An 18,725-nucleotide genomic window follows, 5' to 3' on the forward strand; every position below is an offset into this window, starting at 1 on the left:
TTCACATGGTTAAATGTATGTTTCTTGGATGGATTATTGTGCGTCTAACATTAGTTTATTGTTAGATTGTGCATATCAAGCATAGCTCTTTCTACCTTCAAGACTGCGTTTTATAACAGCACAGTGAGTCATGTTTTATTGAATTAAAATCATGAGAGTCCCAAAATTATTTATTAATAACATTACGCTGAATGTAAAGCAAACGATAAAGTTCACATACTGGGGCTGTATTTAATACGATTTACGAAAGTAAACTTTTTATTGATAGAGATACACATTTCAATAAAATACAATGGTTAAAACGGAGATGAAAAGGGGAATAAATCAACAGTATTTTAAGTGTTGGCATTTATTAAGCTATAATACCTAAAGTAGGATTAAACCGATAAAAAATCGTTTTAAGAATTGGAACGCGACGAAATCCATTATAAAGCTGACTAGAGATTACTTATATTAATGTAAATTGACATTGGACAGTTTTAAAACTATATACTATTGCAAAACTTATTAAACAATGTTTACGCCATTTTGAGACAGCCGTTGTGTTGATCATGAATGTCTCGATCGATGGAATTCAAACTTACTAAATGATCTATAAAACATGGCTCTGGATGAAACATTTAAACGGCAATAGAGAAATCCTTTACTCTTGGCTAAACAAACGTATAACAACATTTCTATCACCAACACATTAAAATAGAAGTTGCATAGCCTTTTTCTGACATTCATAGCCCAGTTTGTTTTCTTGGTCTACTCTCAAGATCTTTAATGTCTAGTTCTCTTTAATGTATATGCTATGATTTTTTAATTTTCTATCACAGCTTTACAGTAATTTTACCTAACTTTAAACATAATCTAACCTGCCTAGCTCACTTTAAACAAAATCAATTTCGGTAGATGTTTTAGCCTTCCGAATTGATTTGCAGAACAAATATGAAAAAGTTCTACACATTGGGCATCTGATAATCCCCAAATTTCACTTCCATAGACAAATATGGGCTTGACAATCTTATCAAACACGCCTTTCATATGTTTTTCAGATACATAAGTAATAAGAAATAAATATCGTTTAAACTTGAAGATAGCTTTTTGAGTTTGCCCAGCTAATGTAGTACATGTATTTTGAAACGAACCACTGGATGTAGACATTATACCTAAATAACAGTATTTATTAACACTCTAAATAGTGCTCTATTCAAAATTAAAATAATGATAAAAAGGCAGTCTACCTCCTTTCCCAAAATCAACTATCTTTATTTTATCTTAGTTCACAACCGATTTTCCTCTTTTACAATACTGTTCAAAAATATCTAAAGCAGTTAGCATAACTTCAGTTGTATTTGCAAAATATCTATAACATCTGCCTTCATAAGCAAAAACATCTTAAGAGTGTTTACATCCATGTCATTTGCACAATTGAATAGAAAGTCTTCCTTTAAGTTATTTAAACACACATGAAATTAAAACGGAAAAATCTTCATTTCATGTTCTAAATATTGTTCAGTAGAATATAATATATCCTCATCAGCCTGGAAAAATATTTTCAGTGTTTGAATATTTTTTCACTTAAAAATATATTGCAAATGTTTCAAAAGAAATATCATCTGAGGATTTATGTGCTACGGTCTCTTTTAACATATTCCAATGCAACTTTGCATTTATAAAACATGCATAAATGCTTTTAAATCTACGTTTAGAATAGTTAAATGATCTAACACTCTTTTTAAAAATACTTCTTGCCTGTATCGTGCTTATCTCTGCAGTTTGCCATCTCCTCTTCATATTCAGTTAGATATAAAAGTCTTTCTACTGTCCTCACAAATATCTGAAAATGTTATCACCTCTTTGTTCTATGGTTTTAAGTAAATCAGGACTATTGTAAATTGTGCTATTTGAAAGCATGGTATGCAGACCCTGGGACAAAATCTTCCTCGGCCAGCTTCTGTTAACTAGGCAGATTATCTGGCTTGGCTGTTAATTTAATAACAACAGGATATGATCTGATTATGAGCTAGACAGGCAAAATATAGGTAAGGGTTAAAACAACATGACGGAGAACAGTGGTGGCAGAGCTATACTACATGGGTTTTTTTTCTTGTAATAGACACGTGGAATTATTCAAACACGACCCGATGAGAGAATGCCGATGCAGCAGTATGTCTTACATTGGATGACGATTGCTAAGAAAGAAACCTTACTGAAATAAATGTGTTGTGGTAGTAACCTACACTGTTTGATATAAAGAACTTCATGATATTGTATCACACGAAGACCATATATTATATATATGTGGGTACATAACTTTGTAGAATTCCTAAATACCAGGATCATGATCGTTAAGTAGTCGATGTTAATTGGATTTTAAAACTTCAATACCAAACATATTAATACCTTTTACGCTCTCACCCGATATGGTTCCTTTGCACCGTATATCGGGTCTCCTACTAACCCCGTAACTAATAATTTATATCTAAAAATACAGAAGTACACTCACGGCTCAGTGCATGAAATCGGACTATTTTAAAAGTAGTGTATATATTAAGCAAGTCAATTGAAACCACCAAGACTTACCGCTTCTTTTACCCGTAATTAAGCTTCGATAAACGTTGTCTCAATGTGCTCTAAATACCAGTCTTGTTCATTTTGTAAAGATCTGTTAAACAGAAAAATGATACCCCAAAATATTCATTATACGCGATTGATATAATGACAGTTTAAATCAACCGTGTACAGAAGTGGTAGTTTTGTCTAATTTAAAATGATACGTCGCTTGTCTTGACAATATAATAGTAAATATTGTGAACAATTGACTCTGTAATCCGGAAGATTTGTGTGTTTTTGATTTGACATGTATCGAGTTTGTGATCGTTTTGATCACTGAATTCACCGATCAATTTTAGTTTATTTTTTCCTGTAAAAAGCGTTTCGTTTATGGGATATAGTGTTTTGTATTGAAACTCTGTAAAGAAAGCACAAGGAAATAGAGTGTTACGTATTGAAAAACTACAAGATGTTGATTTCGGGGCAGGACTCGTTGGAAGTGAATATCATTCTTAAATACATGTTCAAATATGTGTTGTACTTTTTCAACAAGTCTGTATGTGTAAGTGTAAATTTAGTCTCAAATTTGTTTTGCTATTGCAGTTCCAAAATACGTAACGATACGTGTTTGAAATAATATGTTGCAAAATGCGATGGCAGTATTTCAAAATATATCGTCCTACTGTTTTGGAAAATCATGCGATTTTGGTTATAATAAGAGCTTGAGTATGTGTCTACCAATAAATGTGCCGAGGGTCTGTGGTATTAATAACCGTTACACGTTACGTATTCGAATATTAAAATAATACCTGTTTTTTATTAATACCAATCAAATGTATGCATGTTTATCAACATAGTGATTAGATATACCACAACGATTTTCGGAAAGGATCAGTTACCAGTAAGTGTACACCTACTTTAACGCTCGATTTCTGTAATTGCCATTCATGTTCCTTTAGTAAAGAGTTTTCACAAATAGATAATTAAGTAAACTATTCAATATATGAAAGAGGGGTGCATTTCTTTACATGAAAATTACAGCGCTTCTACTCGGAAGGACTATATTTATGTTACTTAAATCAAAATAGTCTCCGATCGATTGTTCAGTCCCTTTTTTAAAACAAAAGTGTTACGGTTCGTTAACGAAGTCGGTGGTTGGTAGGTAGACGAATCGTTTCCAAACGATAACTCGAGAAGGGCTTGAACTTTTGTGCAAGGCCCCTTGATCAGTCGACGACCACCTGTGTGTTTTAGATCAGAAGGTCACAATTCAAGGCCACGGTCACCAGTCTTATGAACACATTGTCCTCATACTTACACCAGAAGCGTTTGATCTTATGCCATGCGAACTTATTTGTTGATTGCCATAGACTAGTAGTAGATCCGTTTTGTTTTTGATGCCAAAAGGTCAGTCTCAAGTTCGGTCAACGGTCTTATGAAAACATTATCCGCACCATAAGTAGGAAATGGTCTAAATTATTAACATGTAAGTTCAGTGGCTGGTTAATTTGGCAAGAAATAAATGATCCATATTATTTTGAGGTCAGTTGTTCAAATGTTTAAGTTTTTGCCAATATTCTTATGGAATCTTCGGACGCAAAATAACTCGAGAACAGTTCGACCGAAAACAATAAAACTTCATTGCCCGCAATTGTTCAGTAAATGATCCCTCTGCTTTCGGATAAATATGTCAAAGGTAACGGTACTACCACTTTCTCCTTACAGAAACTCGATAAAGATTTTTATATAAAATTATAAACCAACAAAGATCCCCTTTTTAATTTTGAGAATTGTAGGTCAAAGGTCAAGGTCACGTTCGAAATTTTATGAAAGTTTTGTCGAAATGATATCTTTATAACCATTTAACATAGAACCTTCAATTCAAGTCGCTGTTTGCCCTGATCACCCGGTAGTTCAAAACTGCCAAAGAGGTGTAAAACACCACACCTCAAAATAAACATTTTTTTCCGGTTTTGACTGCGCCTGCTCCATTATACTCGTATCATAACGTTATTTGACAAGTTTGTTTGCGTTATAATTTGGGTTTCTAGTGTTTCAAGACCTAAATTAAATAAATTGGACGAAAGTATGTACTAAACATATATCACCGAACGAAAAATGTTACGGTTTTATTTGATTATTATGAAGTGTTATATAAAATTATTTTATGTATACAGTGTGGACATACCACGTGGTTTGTTATAACGTGAAGCAAAATACAGCTCGATTCGGAAATGATTATCGCTGTTCATTTGTAAAAAAAACTAAAACCGAGTATAGTGTACACTTTTCCGCTTAGCCTCCGCTAGGTTTTATAAAAATTGATATGAAAATAACAAACTTACAGCGATAATCATTTCCGATCGAGTGATAATTTGCTTCACGCTATAACAAAATGTGACGTCACAAACCACGTGGTATGTCCACACTGTGTATACGTCGAGCAATTTAAATAAGAGATACTATTTCAAATGTTAACAAACTTAACACCGGGAATCTGCATCGTTCTTTATAAAATTTGTATATATTTCTGCACATAGACAATTACCTGAATTAAAACATACAGTTAAAGATGCACTATTACTCCCAAATAAGTTTAACATATTTAATGCACTTGTTTAATATTTTTGCGTTTTCAGCTATTAAATACACAGTTATAATATTGTTAATAGTAATTAATATTTTCTATAAATGCATTATTTAGTAAGTAGTTAAGGATGAAACACTCAAAACTCATGTTTGTTTTACATGTGTATGTATGTATTGATTTTGAATAAGAGTGTCACTTTAATACTTAAATAATATCTATATTCGCTAGTTGATCCATCTATTGTATTTAATCAATATTTAAATATCTTATTTAAGTGGGTTTTTTTACATTAAAAGTTACCTTCCAATTATATTTCTTCTGCTAAATCTTTTTTTTTAAATTTATTTCATAGGTTATTCAGTGATTTGGAATTGGTATAATTGTGTTTTTCTTTGAATTATTCTTGCAATTAACAGTAATGCTTACTTATTTATGCAGTTAAATAAACATTTTATATACCTTTTATATCTTTATTCTTTATCGACTTTCACACTTTTTTGTCTGTTTCTATATCGTCGTGACAAAGGCATGAACAATTCATGAATTTCTATATTTTAGCATTTGTTATATAACACTATGTGTGCGCGCGTGTGTGTGTGCTTTTTCCTCCGCCGAAAAGCGAATCGGATATGGAAATGATAGGCGTGTGTACCCGTGATAATTATAACGCAACAAGTGTTAGAGATATTGACCTCAAACGTCCACTATATCATATTGATAAGACGTGCAGTGCAAATGAAACATAAATCTGGCTGTTGTTTTTTGTATTATTTTTTTTTTAAAAGCATATTGATATCTTACTTGTTTTTGCTTGCTTCAAGATCGGTGCGTTTACTATGATGGGGTTGATGATATATGCGCTGGTGGTAAAGGAAAAGAAGTTGATTGACGTATATGACTTCTTCTTGGATCCTGCCTGCATCCTTTGCCTGTTTGGATGTGTCGCCTTCTTCGCCTCCCTCGTCGGATGGTGGGGGCCCCTCCGGGAGAATGTAGGCGTCCTCACAGCTGTGAGTAGATGCAATATAAACAATACTTCCTCCTTTAGGGTTGTACATCATAATGTAAGGATGGAATAGGATCAGATCACCCACATATGAAAGAATTGATAAACAATGATGAAAAAATGAAATCTAGACAAGATATGAAGTATGAGTTAATTACGACAAAACACTCAATATTAAGAAAGAAGATACAACGATCTATATTTAGCGTCAGATATATGATCACAGAATATTAGGGATGCAAACGAATATTCGAATATTCTTATATTCGATCGAATGTTTGGTGTTCAAATGTCAAAATCGAATATTCGATGTTTTTGTTGAATTAATAAAATACAACGAGTGGCCGCTAATGCCAGAGGTGTGAACTTGATGACACTATAAACGTGTCATATCGGATTTATCGTCGGGAACTATAAACAGTCCACGTAATTTTGCATTTACTGGCTGTTAGACAAGTGACATTAAACACATTTCAATTATTTTGGGTACATTTAAATTGCCAATTAAGGGTTTAAGAGATCGGCCTTTATACCAATGTTTTGTCTTCACTGCTAATCAAGCTTGGCGATATTGCTCAAATCGCCTTGATGATAAAAAGGACATGTGCTAGTTATGTACTTTAAACTGTTTTCCATGTTTCAATATAACATTCTTGCCTTGAAACGTAACTGTATGGTTTAGCGTTTAAGGATATATATCCTTTATTGTTGTACAATACATAAGTCAAAATCGTCGTTTGGTGTCATTTTCGTTAAACATCAATCACAGAACGAGGCTGCGTTGGCGCATATCGTCATTTAACCGGGAAAATACAAAATTTACCGATCTTATTTTGCATTGTTTAAAAATATGAACGCATTGAAATTGAAATTGTTCGATGTTTGTTTTCAAAATGTATCGCTTTTACTGGGGAAATATTCTAAAAGTGGGGAAATTCAGAGGCTAATTTGTGGAAAAATAAGTGTCGTTGCGTGTATCGGATACGACAAAGAATGGTAACAGGGCCGCGGCTATTACTATAGTAAATAATAGTTTACTACAATTCTAAAAAAATATTTTGATGTTCGAATATTGGAATATTAGATCGAAAGAATTACCAAATATTCGAAAATCAATTTTGCCATTCGTTTGCATCCCCACAAAAAAATACACTAAACATGCGTCATATGTCATTTAGAGACATATCGTCGGGTACTTTAGTAAATCCCCGTAATTTAACAAGAACCGGCTATTAGACAAGTGAGTTCAAAAAATTAAAGTATTTTCGGTAAATGTAAATGCCTTTGCCAATTAAGGATTTAGAGTATCTTTCTTCACACCAATGTGTTGTTTTGGCTACAAATTAACCTGTGCATGAGTGCTCAAATCGCCGTGATAATATGAATGGCATCTGTGCATTTATTGACTTTAGAAAGGCGTTCGATTCTGTATGGAGCGCGGGCCTGTGGGCAAAACTAGTTAAATATATTTCACATGGGAACTTGTTTAATGTCATAAAAAGTATGTATAACAACACGAAAGTATGTTTACTGTTGAATAATAACTCAACAGAATATTGTCAATGTTGCAGCGGTGTCAGACAAGGCAAAGATTTATCTCCTGTACTGTTTTTAAATGAATTAGAGCATTACATGTTAAGTAAAAGCAACTTATGTATTGATTTAAATGATGTTGATATTGATATATACTGAGACTTGAAAATATTAGTAGTATTGTATGCAGATGATACAGTACTGTTTACTAAATCAGAAAACGAACTAATTTCGTTATTGAATAATGTTGCTGATTACTGCGATAAATTGAAGCTTGCTATTAATGTTGAAATGACAAAAGGTTAAGTATTTGGTGATAGACCAAGACGCAATAGAAATATCTTTGTTAATAACAAACAATTTGAAGTTGCAGACGCTTTCAAATATCTTAGTGTAACTTTTTTTTTTAAAAAGACAGCTAACCAACTTTAAAAAAAACATGTTGTAGCGCAGGCTAGAAAAGCTTTATTTTGTCTTTATGTGAAGTTAGAAATCTATGTCTACCATTAGATTGCCAAATTAAGTTATTTGACAATTCTCTTGCACCTATTATACTGCTTCAAAGCAATCTTTGTTGAATCTAGTCGAAACTTGTTTAAAAGACCAGTTCAAACAGACATGGAATAGTGGCGTTTTTAATTCCTCCAGATGTACCAATTACGGAATTTATAAAACTGAATTGGAACTTGAAAAATGTTATCTCAATGTAAATGCGAACCTTGTCCAGTTTCTAATAAATTTTAGACGTTGTAATAATCATTTACCAATTGAAAAAGGAAGATGGCTCGGTATAGATAGAAACGATAGAAAATGTCAATTATGTACTCTAAATGATATTGGTGATGAATTTCACTATCTTTTATTCTGCCCATATTGTGTTAATGACAGGAGAAGATACTTATCTTATGTAAAATGTATACTACTAATATATTTACTTTCAAAAATGTTATGTGTGAAAATGATTCTTTGAAGCTAAATAACACGAGCAATTTTCTTCAAAATTTCATGCCAAGCTTTTAAACCCCCACCTGGCAACCCTTCACTACTCGTATAATTACTTGATTTTTCACTATATAACATCCACTGTTCTTATAAGTAGCTATGTTTATGTATTCCAACTATTTATATTTGTACCTACTTTTAGTACTACATTTCTACCCATGCAGCCTGGTTTATATATATAATTGTTCCTTTACAGGTTTATTATATACAGCATTTTGTATTATTCATGTTCACGAACTCAAAGCACATATTTGTATTATGTGACGAGAGTAAAATATAACTGTGAAACTGTTAAAATAATGTAGTTACATGCATGTAGTTTGAACTGTTTTTAATGTTTCGGTATAATGTTCGTGCTTTGAACCTCTGTTGATCATAAAGCGACATATACATCGATATGATGTGCGATAGTACCCGTGTACCTGTGTTTTAGTCCGATAATGCCCGCGTTTAAGACCGAGAGCATTGCACATGTACCCGGACGTTGCGCTTAAGTGCGATTCTACCTGTGTATCTGTGTGTTTCACTCCGATAATGCCCGCGTTTAAGTGCAATATTATCTGTTTTTCAGTGCGAGACTACCTGTGTATATATGTTTCAGTCCGATAATGCCCGCCTTTAAGTGCAATAATATCTGTTTTTCAGTGCGAGACTACCTGTGTATCTATGTTTCAGTCCGATAATGCCCGCGTTTAAGACCGAGAATATCTGTGTTTTTCAGTGCGATACTATCCGTGTATCTATGTTTCAGTCCGATAATGCCCGCATTTAAGACCGATAATATCTGTGTTTTTCAGTGCGATACTACCTCTGTATCTGTGTTTCAGTTCGATCATGCCCGCGTTTCATTGCAATAATATCTGTTTTCAGTGCGATACTACAGGTATACCTGTGTTTCAGTGGGATAATACCTGTGTATATGTAATTAAGTGAGATAATAACTGTATATATAAATTATGTTTCAGTGCGATTATACCTGTGTACCTGTGTTTAAGTGCGATACTACCTTTGTACCTATGTTTAAGTGAAATAATTCCTCTGTACTTATGTTTAAGCGCGATAATATGTGTGCTTTATAGTGCGATACTTCCTGTATACCTTTGTTTACGATAATGCCCGCGTTTTAGTGCGATAATAACGGTACACCTGTCTTTAGTACGATGATATCTGCGTTTCAGTATGATAATACCAATGCACCTGTGTGCCAGTACGAAACTATCTGCGTGTCAGTGCGATACACCTATATACCTAAAGTACGAAACTATCTGCGCTTCAGTGCGCTAAAGCATATGTACCTGTGTTACAGTACCAAACTATCTGCGTTTCAGAGCGATACAACCTATGTACCTGTGTTGCAGTACGAAACTATCTGCGTTTTATAGTGATAAACCTATGTACCTGTGCTACAGTACGATGATATATATGCCTGAGTTGCTGTGTTATCCTATCTGTGTTTCAGTGTGACAATGCCTGAGTTGTTGTGTTATCCTACCTGTGTTCAAGTGTGACAATGCCTGAGTTGCTGTGCCATTCTACCTGTGTTTCAGTGTGATATTGCCTGAGTTGCCGTGTTATCCTTTCTGTGTTTCAGTGTGACAATGCCTGAGATGCTGTGTAATCCTACCTGTGTTTCAGTGTGACAATGCCTGAGTTGCTGTGTAATTCTATCTGTGTTTCAGTGTGACAATGCCTGAGTTGCTGTGTAATCCTACCTGTGTTTTAGTGCGACAATGTCTGACTTGCTGTATATTCCTACCTGTGTTTCAGTACGTGTGGATGATGACTATCTTTTTTTTCGTACAAATTGCGTTCGTTATAATCATCTTCGTGGCGGTGTACTCGCCGGAAGCTCAGAAGGCATTGCACATGTACCCGGACGTTGCGCTTAACAAGGCGATAATTAAATACACGGAGGACGATGATCTACGGGACTTCGTGAACAACTTCCAAGAAACGGTGCGTTGGTCTTTTGTTCCACTACACAATTATCATCTGAATTTTCGTACATATTTTAACGATAAAACATAAAATAAAAGCCACATAAACCTTTTACGTGCCAACAGATATGGTAAAAATAAAGAGAAAATATTGTACTGATCTTTTTCGGGGAAAATTATGAGAAATAGTTTTATGTTTCATAACGTAAACATACTTTTGTATCTCTGATTCAGTGTTGTTTGGGCCCTTATCTTTTGCCTCTGCACGGGGTTTGACTTCTTGACTTGTCTCTGAAGTTTTCATTGTATGAATAAAAATGGAATAACTTTATTAGTTAAAGGGACAAAACCCAAGGTCATATTATTGCAATAAAAAGGGAAATAGCGTCGGTAATTTATCTGTACCCATAAATAGTTATGATTTAAACTGGGAAGCCATTATTGGTTACATAAAACTCAGATAAGAGAGCAACATGATGGTTGCGTTTATTCTTTCAATCATGTAAGATGATGTATCATCGGCCTCCTACAGGCTCGGATTGACAATCTAAGACATTGTTTTTAGGAAAAATTGTATTTGCCGATTTTTTGACCATCTGGTGTCTAGCCCCTTTAAGCTGCTCTGCTAATTCACTACAAAAAATCAGTTCCCACAGTAAACGTAAATTGAGATTATTTGACAAATAGAACCCTAGATCAAACATGAACGTTTCTGAATTATGTAAAGACTAAAACACAGGCTAAACTGTTCCCAATCTGCAGTTTGAATGTTGTGGTGCGAGCGACAATGATGAGGGTTATAAGGACTGGACGAAGAACGAGTATTACAACTGCAGCGTGTCCGAATTACAGAAGAAATCCAACACGATCTCCTGCTCCGTGCCTTACTCATGTTGTCTTCGGAGTGAGGTAAGCTAACCGTAACCACAAAAGTGACTCTGAACGGTCATTCAACGTGTTTTCTGTTCCTTGTCATACTCCAGTTGTCATCCGCATGAGATAAATTTACCGTTACCACAAAGTGATTTTGACCGTAATTCAAACCAATCTTATATTCCTTGCCTTACTCCCGTATGTGGTTACCTTACTGTAACCACAAAAGTGACTCTCTAAACGATCATGCAAATAGCTCTTCTGCTAAGTGCCACTCTTCAGTTGTCATCCGTATTTAAGGTAAGCTAGCCGCAGCCAGAAATGCGACTCTAAACGGTCATTATGCCCGCTCTCCTAACCCTTGTCATTCTCCAGTTGTCATCCGTATAAGGTAAGCTACCCTTAACCAGAAATGCGACTCTGAACGGTCATAAAGCCTGCTCTTCTGCTTAGTGCCATACTCCAATTGTCATCCGTATAAGTTAAGCTAGCCGTTGCCAAAAGTGTATCTACGAACGGTCATTCAGCCTGCTGTTCTGCTCCGTGCCTTTATCCTGTTGTCCTCTGTATAAGCTAAACTAGCCGTAGCCACAAAATACTCCAAAGGGTTATAATACCCGCTCTTCTGCTTAATGCCATAATCCAATTGTCATCCGTATAAGGTAGCTAGCATAGCCACGAAAGTGACTCTAAACGATCATTCAACCCGCTGTTCTGCTCCTTCCCATACTCTAGTTGTCATCCGTATAAGGTAAGCTAGCCGTAGCCACAAAAAATACTCCAAAGGGCCATAACACCCGCTGTTCTGCTCCTTCCCATACTCCAGTTGTCATCCGTATAAGGTGAGCTAGCATAGCCACAAAAGTGACTCTAACGATCATTCAACCCGCTGTTCTGCGTCTTGCCATTCTCTAGTTGCCATCACAATAAGGTAAGCTAGCCGTATCCATAAAAGTGTGACAATGAACGGTCATTCAACCCGCTGTTCTGCTCCATACCATACTCTTGTTGTCATACGTATAAAATAAGCTTACCGTAACCACAATAGTCTCTCTGAACGGACATTCAACACGCTCTTCTGCTCCATGCCATTCTCTTTTTGTCATCCGTATTAGGTAAGCTTACCGTAACCACAATAGTGACTTAGGACGGTCATTCAACCCGCTGTTCTACTCCATGCCTTACTCATGTTGTGTTCGGTATAAGGTAAGTACGCATTCAACAATTTTTCCATGGCAGCATCGGCTCAGTCACATACACCAGTAAACACAATAGAGTGCGCAAAATACTTGGCTTTGGCTGGCCTATTTTAGGCAATGCATTTTTTTTCAACTTATGCCACGATTGAATTTATTTGGTATTACTTGTTTTACATGTAGTTAATGCATTACAAATTGCACGAATTAAACGAATCCAGTCTAAGGGAGCGAAAGCGACCATATATATTAGTTCGCTTTACTAACTGTTTCCACAATAAAACTTTACTCTGAACGGTCATTGTACTTACTCTTCTGCGCCGTATCTCATTCCTGTTATTTGTTGTTTTCCGTATAATGTAAGCTAGCCGTGACCACAAAAGTTATTTCCAAATGTCATTGAACTTACGTACTTTTCTGCGCCGAACCTCATTCCTGTTGTTTTTAATATTTATTCGTTTAACCAACAGTTACAATCGTTGTTTCTATGGTAAGTAGAATATTAGATATGACGTTCACGAAATACCAGTTTCAGTGCGCGTAATAATTGCCTCTAGTTGGCCTGTTTGAAGCCATGTACTATACATTAAATAAAAAATAAATGTTTTTTCAAAGTTCGAAGTGAGTGTGTTTTTCAGCTCGAAAAACAATCCATGTATTGTTTTTGCCTTTGTGTCTTTATCGGCGTCGGTGTTGAGTCGTCGACGTCGTCTTGAAAACACTTAAACATTGATCACATTTACTAAGATGCCGTTCGATATGTATAACAACAGAGAGATATCGGGATCATTTGTGTGTTGCTCATTCTACTACATGTATAATGAATGTGTTCCTGTTTCAGAGCAGGGTTGTTGACAGCGCTTGTGGCCTTAACATGCAGATCGTTGTAAGTACTTTCAGTCTTCCTTTAGCCAAAGGAAAGTTTGAAGAAGTCTATAAGTTATTCATCAAACATATACCATCAGATCTACAAGCATAGCCAAGATACATAGTAGCGATCAACAATTGCAATATAAACTGAAAATTCCCAGTGAACTTTCATTCATCTTTTTGCTGTTTATGCTCTCTTCGAAGAAAATGGGGTATATAGATTTTCAATTGTCAGTATGTCGTTTGGTCGGTCTTTCTGTCCGTCTGTAAACCTATTTTTGACGGCAAAAAACTCACGAACGGTTTGGGCAATGCAACTTCAGTGGTATGGTACCCTTGACCATTAAATGAACCTTACTGTTTTTGAGTTGAGTAGATAAACGGCCAAGGCAACGGTCAACAGTGTTATACATTGTTTGCCTGCACAAAGGTTGGCGAACAGTGCGACTTAGTTCCTTTGCGAAACAATACAGTTATGTGCAGTTTGTCAAACATTCTCACGGTAGTTATAGGGAAAATCATTTTATAGTGATAAACTTAAATTAAGATTATTTCATTTTTGGCTGATTCAAGTGATTTAATTAAATTATGATTGCGTCCTTTTTGGCTGGTACATTTATCAATCCTTGACATCCTCAAACCTTTGTTTACAATAGAATGCAACTGTACGAGCACAGACTATATACACCCAAGGATGTTTCAAACGTATCGCCGACATCATGCGGAGCAATGGACTGTATGTGGGGATAACGCTCTTGGTAATCCTTGTTCCCCAGGTAATATTAGCCAGACACTACCACATCTGAGTAATGATAAAAATCGCAGTGTTAATTGAATAGATGAGATTGTAATACACTTGAAATTCGTTGTATCCAATCTGTTACCTCGTTTCTCTGCTTATGTCCATTTTTCCGGGTCCCGAATTATTTTCTTCTGCTTTTATATCAATCCAGTCCGCATATGCGATTTTTAATTCGACTGTTTAATGAATAAGGAGGCTATACAACTCGCACGAGCGTCAGCGTCCGATCAAAGTTAAAGGGCAAGTTGGCAGTTTCTCTAATAACTCAAATACCGTTCCTTCAATTAACTTAAAACTACACAATCTCACCATGAGGTTACTTAACTCTATGTTATTCAAAATACAAATTATGGCCCCTGAACGACTCGGTATCTTAGGTTAATGTTCAGGGCACATTGTGTCAGGTTAAAATTTTAGGGCAAGTTTGGTTTTTCACTAATCATTTCCATACCCTTCCTTGGCTTAATACTACACAAAGTTGTTGAAGGCAATCACATAAATAACTCCATACAATTTATGGCTAATAATAGACTTAAAATGGTTGGTTAAAGCATTTGGGCAAAGTTGGGTTTTAACTCAGATCTCAAATACTGATCATTTTATAGATTTTATTCTTACACAGTAGCCACCACAAAATAAGTTACAATATTTCTCAATAACCCATTATTGTATTGCCTTTGGCAGGTACATTTTTATGTTTTTAACGTTGTTTTTTTTAAGATGAATCTTGGTTATTAGAATGACGTACGTCGTTATTTTGGTGGGCCGGCGGGAGGGTTGCATCAAACTTATGGTATTGAATAATATATATGCTAGGTTTTACATACATTAACCAGACTTGGTAGACAGGAAGAATTTATGATTACCTTTCATGAGATTGTTGTATGGGGACCCTATGGTCACGGTCAAGGTCAATGTAAATAAAAACAGAAATATTATTGGTACTGAATGACTTTAGTTACGTTTGGCATATTGCCATAAGCTTTGTATGTAGGTAAAGTTTATAGTGACCTTTCGTGGATTGGTTTGGGTCACCGAGAGGCATCGTCAAGGTCAATGTCACTGTTACTAAAAATAGTAAATGGTTAGTACTGAATTTCTTAGTAAAGGTTGACATATTGTGGCCAAACCTGGTATATTGAAAGTGTTTATGGATATCTTTCATGCTATTGCGTGTGTGGTGCTTGGGTCAATGTCACTGTTACTGAAAATAGAAAGCGGCTTGTACTGAATAATTTTAGTTAGGTTTGATATATTGGGAACAAATGTTGTATATAAGACAAGTTTATGGAGACCTTGGCGTTTGGGACCTTATAGGTCACGGTCAAGGTCACTGTTACTGAAAAAAGAGACCTTTTGGTACGATATAACTTAAGTTAGGGTTGACATATTGTAACCAAACCTGGTGTGTCGGAAGAGTGGTTAAGTACTTCCACGGGATCGCATCTTCAGCAAATAGGGTTAATGTCAATGTTACTATTACTAAAATAGAAAAACAACAACACTAAAACTGAATCTCGAAGTCTTAAGTGCTTCTATCAATCAATCAAAGTTATGTTGTTTTTTTTCGTTGCGATGCGGTGTCTCTTGATAACTTTTCAGTTTTACTTTTTAATGATTTTGACAGGCACATACTACATCATTTCTGTTCTGTATTTATTTCTATGACAAAACGTCGTATAGATGAGCGCTGTTCTACGCCAGCTCTTGTTATCTCTAATAATTTCTATTTCAAAATCATAAATTCAAGTTCAAACACGGTATTCACGGTCAAATGTTCTTTTCTCTTATATATATTTAGAAATCGTGTATTGATTAAGAAGGCCGAAAAAATAACATGACAACCGAGCATATGTTACATGAATAGTAAATTGCCTTATTACAAATAAACTCTTTTTCTAAACAATGTAATACTCAAAGTCAAAGTTCAGGCAGAAATCCTGGATCATATCAAACGCTATTGGATAAGGCGCATTTCCGGTCGCAAATGTATTTTTATTGGCCGTTACCTTTAGTACAATGTACAGAAATCGGCTGAACAACATCAAGGGGCGCCTCGAGATTATCCTGTGGTACCCTTGCACTTGCACACGGGCGCGTCACAATTGTATTCGAGAACATGTTAAACGACATCGCGCGGGTGTTACTGTAGCTTCGAAAAAGGTATAAAGAAACGTAAAAAGTATATTTTCAGTTTGTCTTGACGTGGATGGCTCAGAAACTCAGGGATCAGATCAAAGCTCAGCGACAGAAGTGGAACCAACGTCTTCGGTAACCGACAGTCATGTTTGCGCATGCCCAGTGGCCATGATCGATTTACCCTTCTCGGAACACTTCTGTTAATACTGTTATGCCTGAGGCGACCTTGCAACGAGTGTTATACAATGTTTATGTACATAGACAAATTTGATCATAAATGTAGTCTAATAAGCGACTTTATTGCAATAATCGTTAAGAAACATACATGTGACACGTTTTTAGTGCTTTTTAACAATCTTTAAACAGAGACTTATTGATTGTTATAATCAAAACTGGTTTGAATCTGTAAATAATTCTGGTCGCTGTTCTCATTACAAAAACTTTAAAACACTGTTGAATGTTGAAAGATACCTATCAGTAGCTATACCATTTAAGCACAAGATAGCACTTTCAAAATTTCGATGTTCAAACCATAAATTGAGAATAGAAACTGGTAGGCATCAAAACATACCAAAAGATGATCGTATATGTACTTTTTGTTATGATAACGAACATTTATCTGTCTTAGATTGTGAATATCATGCATTTTTTGTCTGTAGAACGTATGGCAATATAAGAAGACAATATTTGTTTAATTGGCACTCTGCTGGTATAGATTTAAATGACTTTTATAGCCTTATGAAAACAACTAATTATGAGACTCTAAGTAAGTTGTCTTTCTATGTATATCATCTTCTTTTAGAAATTAAAAATTAAAAGGATATACTCATGTTTGGATATATGCTTAAGTTCCTTTTCTTGACACAACTCGTATATTATTTGTTTTGTTATGTATGTCACGTATTTTGGGCCGGTGGCCTTTGATTACTTAATAAATTTGTGGACTTGACTTGACTTGTTTTTAGTGCTAGAGAGACATGCAATGAGTACCCGCACTAATAATAACCTACCAGTATAAGTAGTTTCGTGGCTGACGTTTGCTCCTTTTTCTGGGGCTCAAAAGTTCAACGCCATAGAATTCAAACACAACCGTACATCAGTTGCTTTCATAGTCTTGTTCTTATTTTCGTGTTACTAACATATCTTCGCCTTTTACATTTGTTTTTCACATTATATAAATGTTATTAATGAAATAAAATACGGAAATATTTTAGAAAATTGTTACATAAATGATAAATGTTGAGTATCTAGTATGCCTCGCTACATATACAATATAAACGCTCGATATTTGAACAAGGGGCTTAACTCGACGATTATCTAAGTCAGAGTTATGGACTTTGCTACATAAGTGCACATTGTCACTGGTAATATATGTACAAAATGAAATGTCATTATCTCGAATGTTTATGAAGTAATGGCCAAGTAAACGACTTCTACGATTCGTTCGACATATCAAGGGACATAACTGCATGTATTCAGTAAATAAAAGCATTGGGTTTTCTACAAAGGTTTATCTTTTCATGAGTAACTATTGCACAAAGTTTCATGTCATATATTGAAAGTTCATTAAACAATGGCCAGGCTTTTGGCTTGGTATTCATCATGGGAGCAATATGATAGTTCCAATGTTTATGGGTTTTTTTTTTACTTTACCAGAATGTGTGTGCCAGTTGCAGACGGAACACAGACATCCAGGTTATCGCATAGAAACACAGTCACTACATTATATTGTAAAAGTAAATAATAATTTATTCAATCATTAAAGTGATTCTTATATCAAAATGATTCAAACTTTAAAATGATAACGTAAGTTACAGAAAGATAGATAAAATATGAGCAAGAAATAAAAAAAATATTTTGTGATGTATGGTGCCCTGGAAAAACTTCTTAAAGCTGCACTCTCACAGATTGACCTTTTTGACATCTTTTTTATTCATGTTTTTGTATTGGGAGAAACCAAATTTTGCGGAAATGTCTTAGAACCAATGACACAAGGCTGCTGACAAAAGAGCAGATCGCAATTTTAAATTGTAATTTTAAATAATCAAATGCAGTCTTTGTGATTAAAGAGTAGAAGAAGATGCTTTTTCTAAAAAGACAAATATTTGATATGAATTTTATGTACGTTAGAACGTGGTTTTAATAATACCTGGGCCGGTTTGCATAAAACATCTTAATATACATATGCATACCCAGAAGGGCTCTACAAAATCCATACAACTATGGGCTATAACCA

At 35.0% G+C, this 18,725-nt stretch overlaps 1 protein-coding gene across 3 annotated transcripts; it reads left to right on the forward strand.

Moving 5' to 3' along the window:
• Positions 1–2,736: 2,736 nt before the first annotated feature.
• LOC128211148 (tetraspanin-33-like) lies at positions 2,737–17,438 on the forward strand. 3 transcript variants are annotated; one of them, XM_052915593.1, is made up of 7 exons: positions 2,737–3,103; positions 5,953–6,141; positions 10,440–10,628; positions 11,372–11,518; positions 13,520–13,564; positions 14,205–14,324; positions 16,545–17,438. In XM_052915593.1, the coding sequence occupies exons 1-7, from the start codon at positions 3,011–3,013 to the stop codon at positions 16,623–16,625; spliced, it is 864 nt and encodes a 287-aa protein (XP_052771553.1). In that variant the 5' UTR covers positions 2,737–3,010; the 3' UTR covers positions 16,626–17,438. The 3 variants fall into 3 exon arrangements, with proteins under 3 accessions (XP_052771553.1, XP_052771554.1, XP_052771555.1); XM_052915594.1 differs by having other exon boundaries at positions 14,205–14,306; XM_052915595.1 differs by lacking the exon at positions 2,737–3,103 and adding an exon at positions 3,310–3,442.
• Positions 17,439–18,725: the final 1,287 nt, after the last annotated feature.

This window comes from Mya arenaria, chromosome 12, assembly GCF_026914265.1.
Source record: "Mya arenaria isolate MELC-2E11 chromosome 12, ASM2691426v1".
In the NCBI taxonomy this organism is placed as follows: domain Eukaryota; kingdom Metazoa; phylum Mollusca; class Bivalvia; order Myida; family Myidae; genus Mya; species Mya arenaria.

Coding starts and splice junctions, on each gene's coding strand:
- LOC128211148 (XM_052915593.1), top strand. CDS start 3,011: ATGTTGATTTCGGGGCAGGACTCGTTGGAAGTGAATATCATTCTTAAA. Junction 13,565..14,204: donor GCCTTAACATGCAGATCGTT/GTAAGTACTTTC, acceptor TGTTTACAATAG/AATGCAACTGTACGAGCACA. Junction 14,325..16,544: donor TGGTAATCCTTGTTCCCCAG/GTAATATTAGCC, acceptor GTATATTTTCAG/TTTGTCTTGACGTGGATGGC.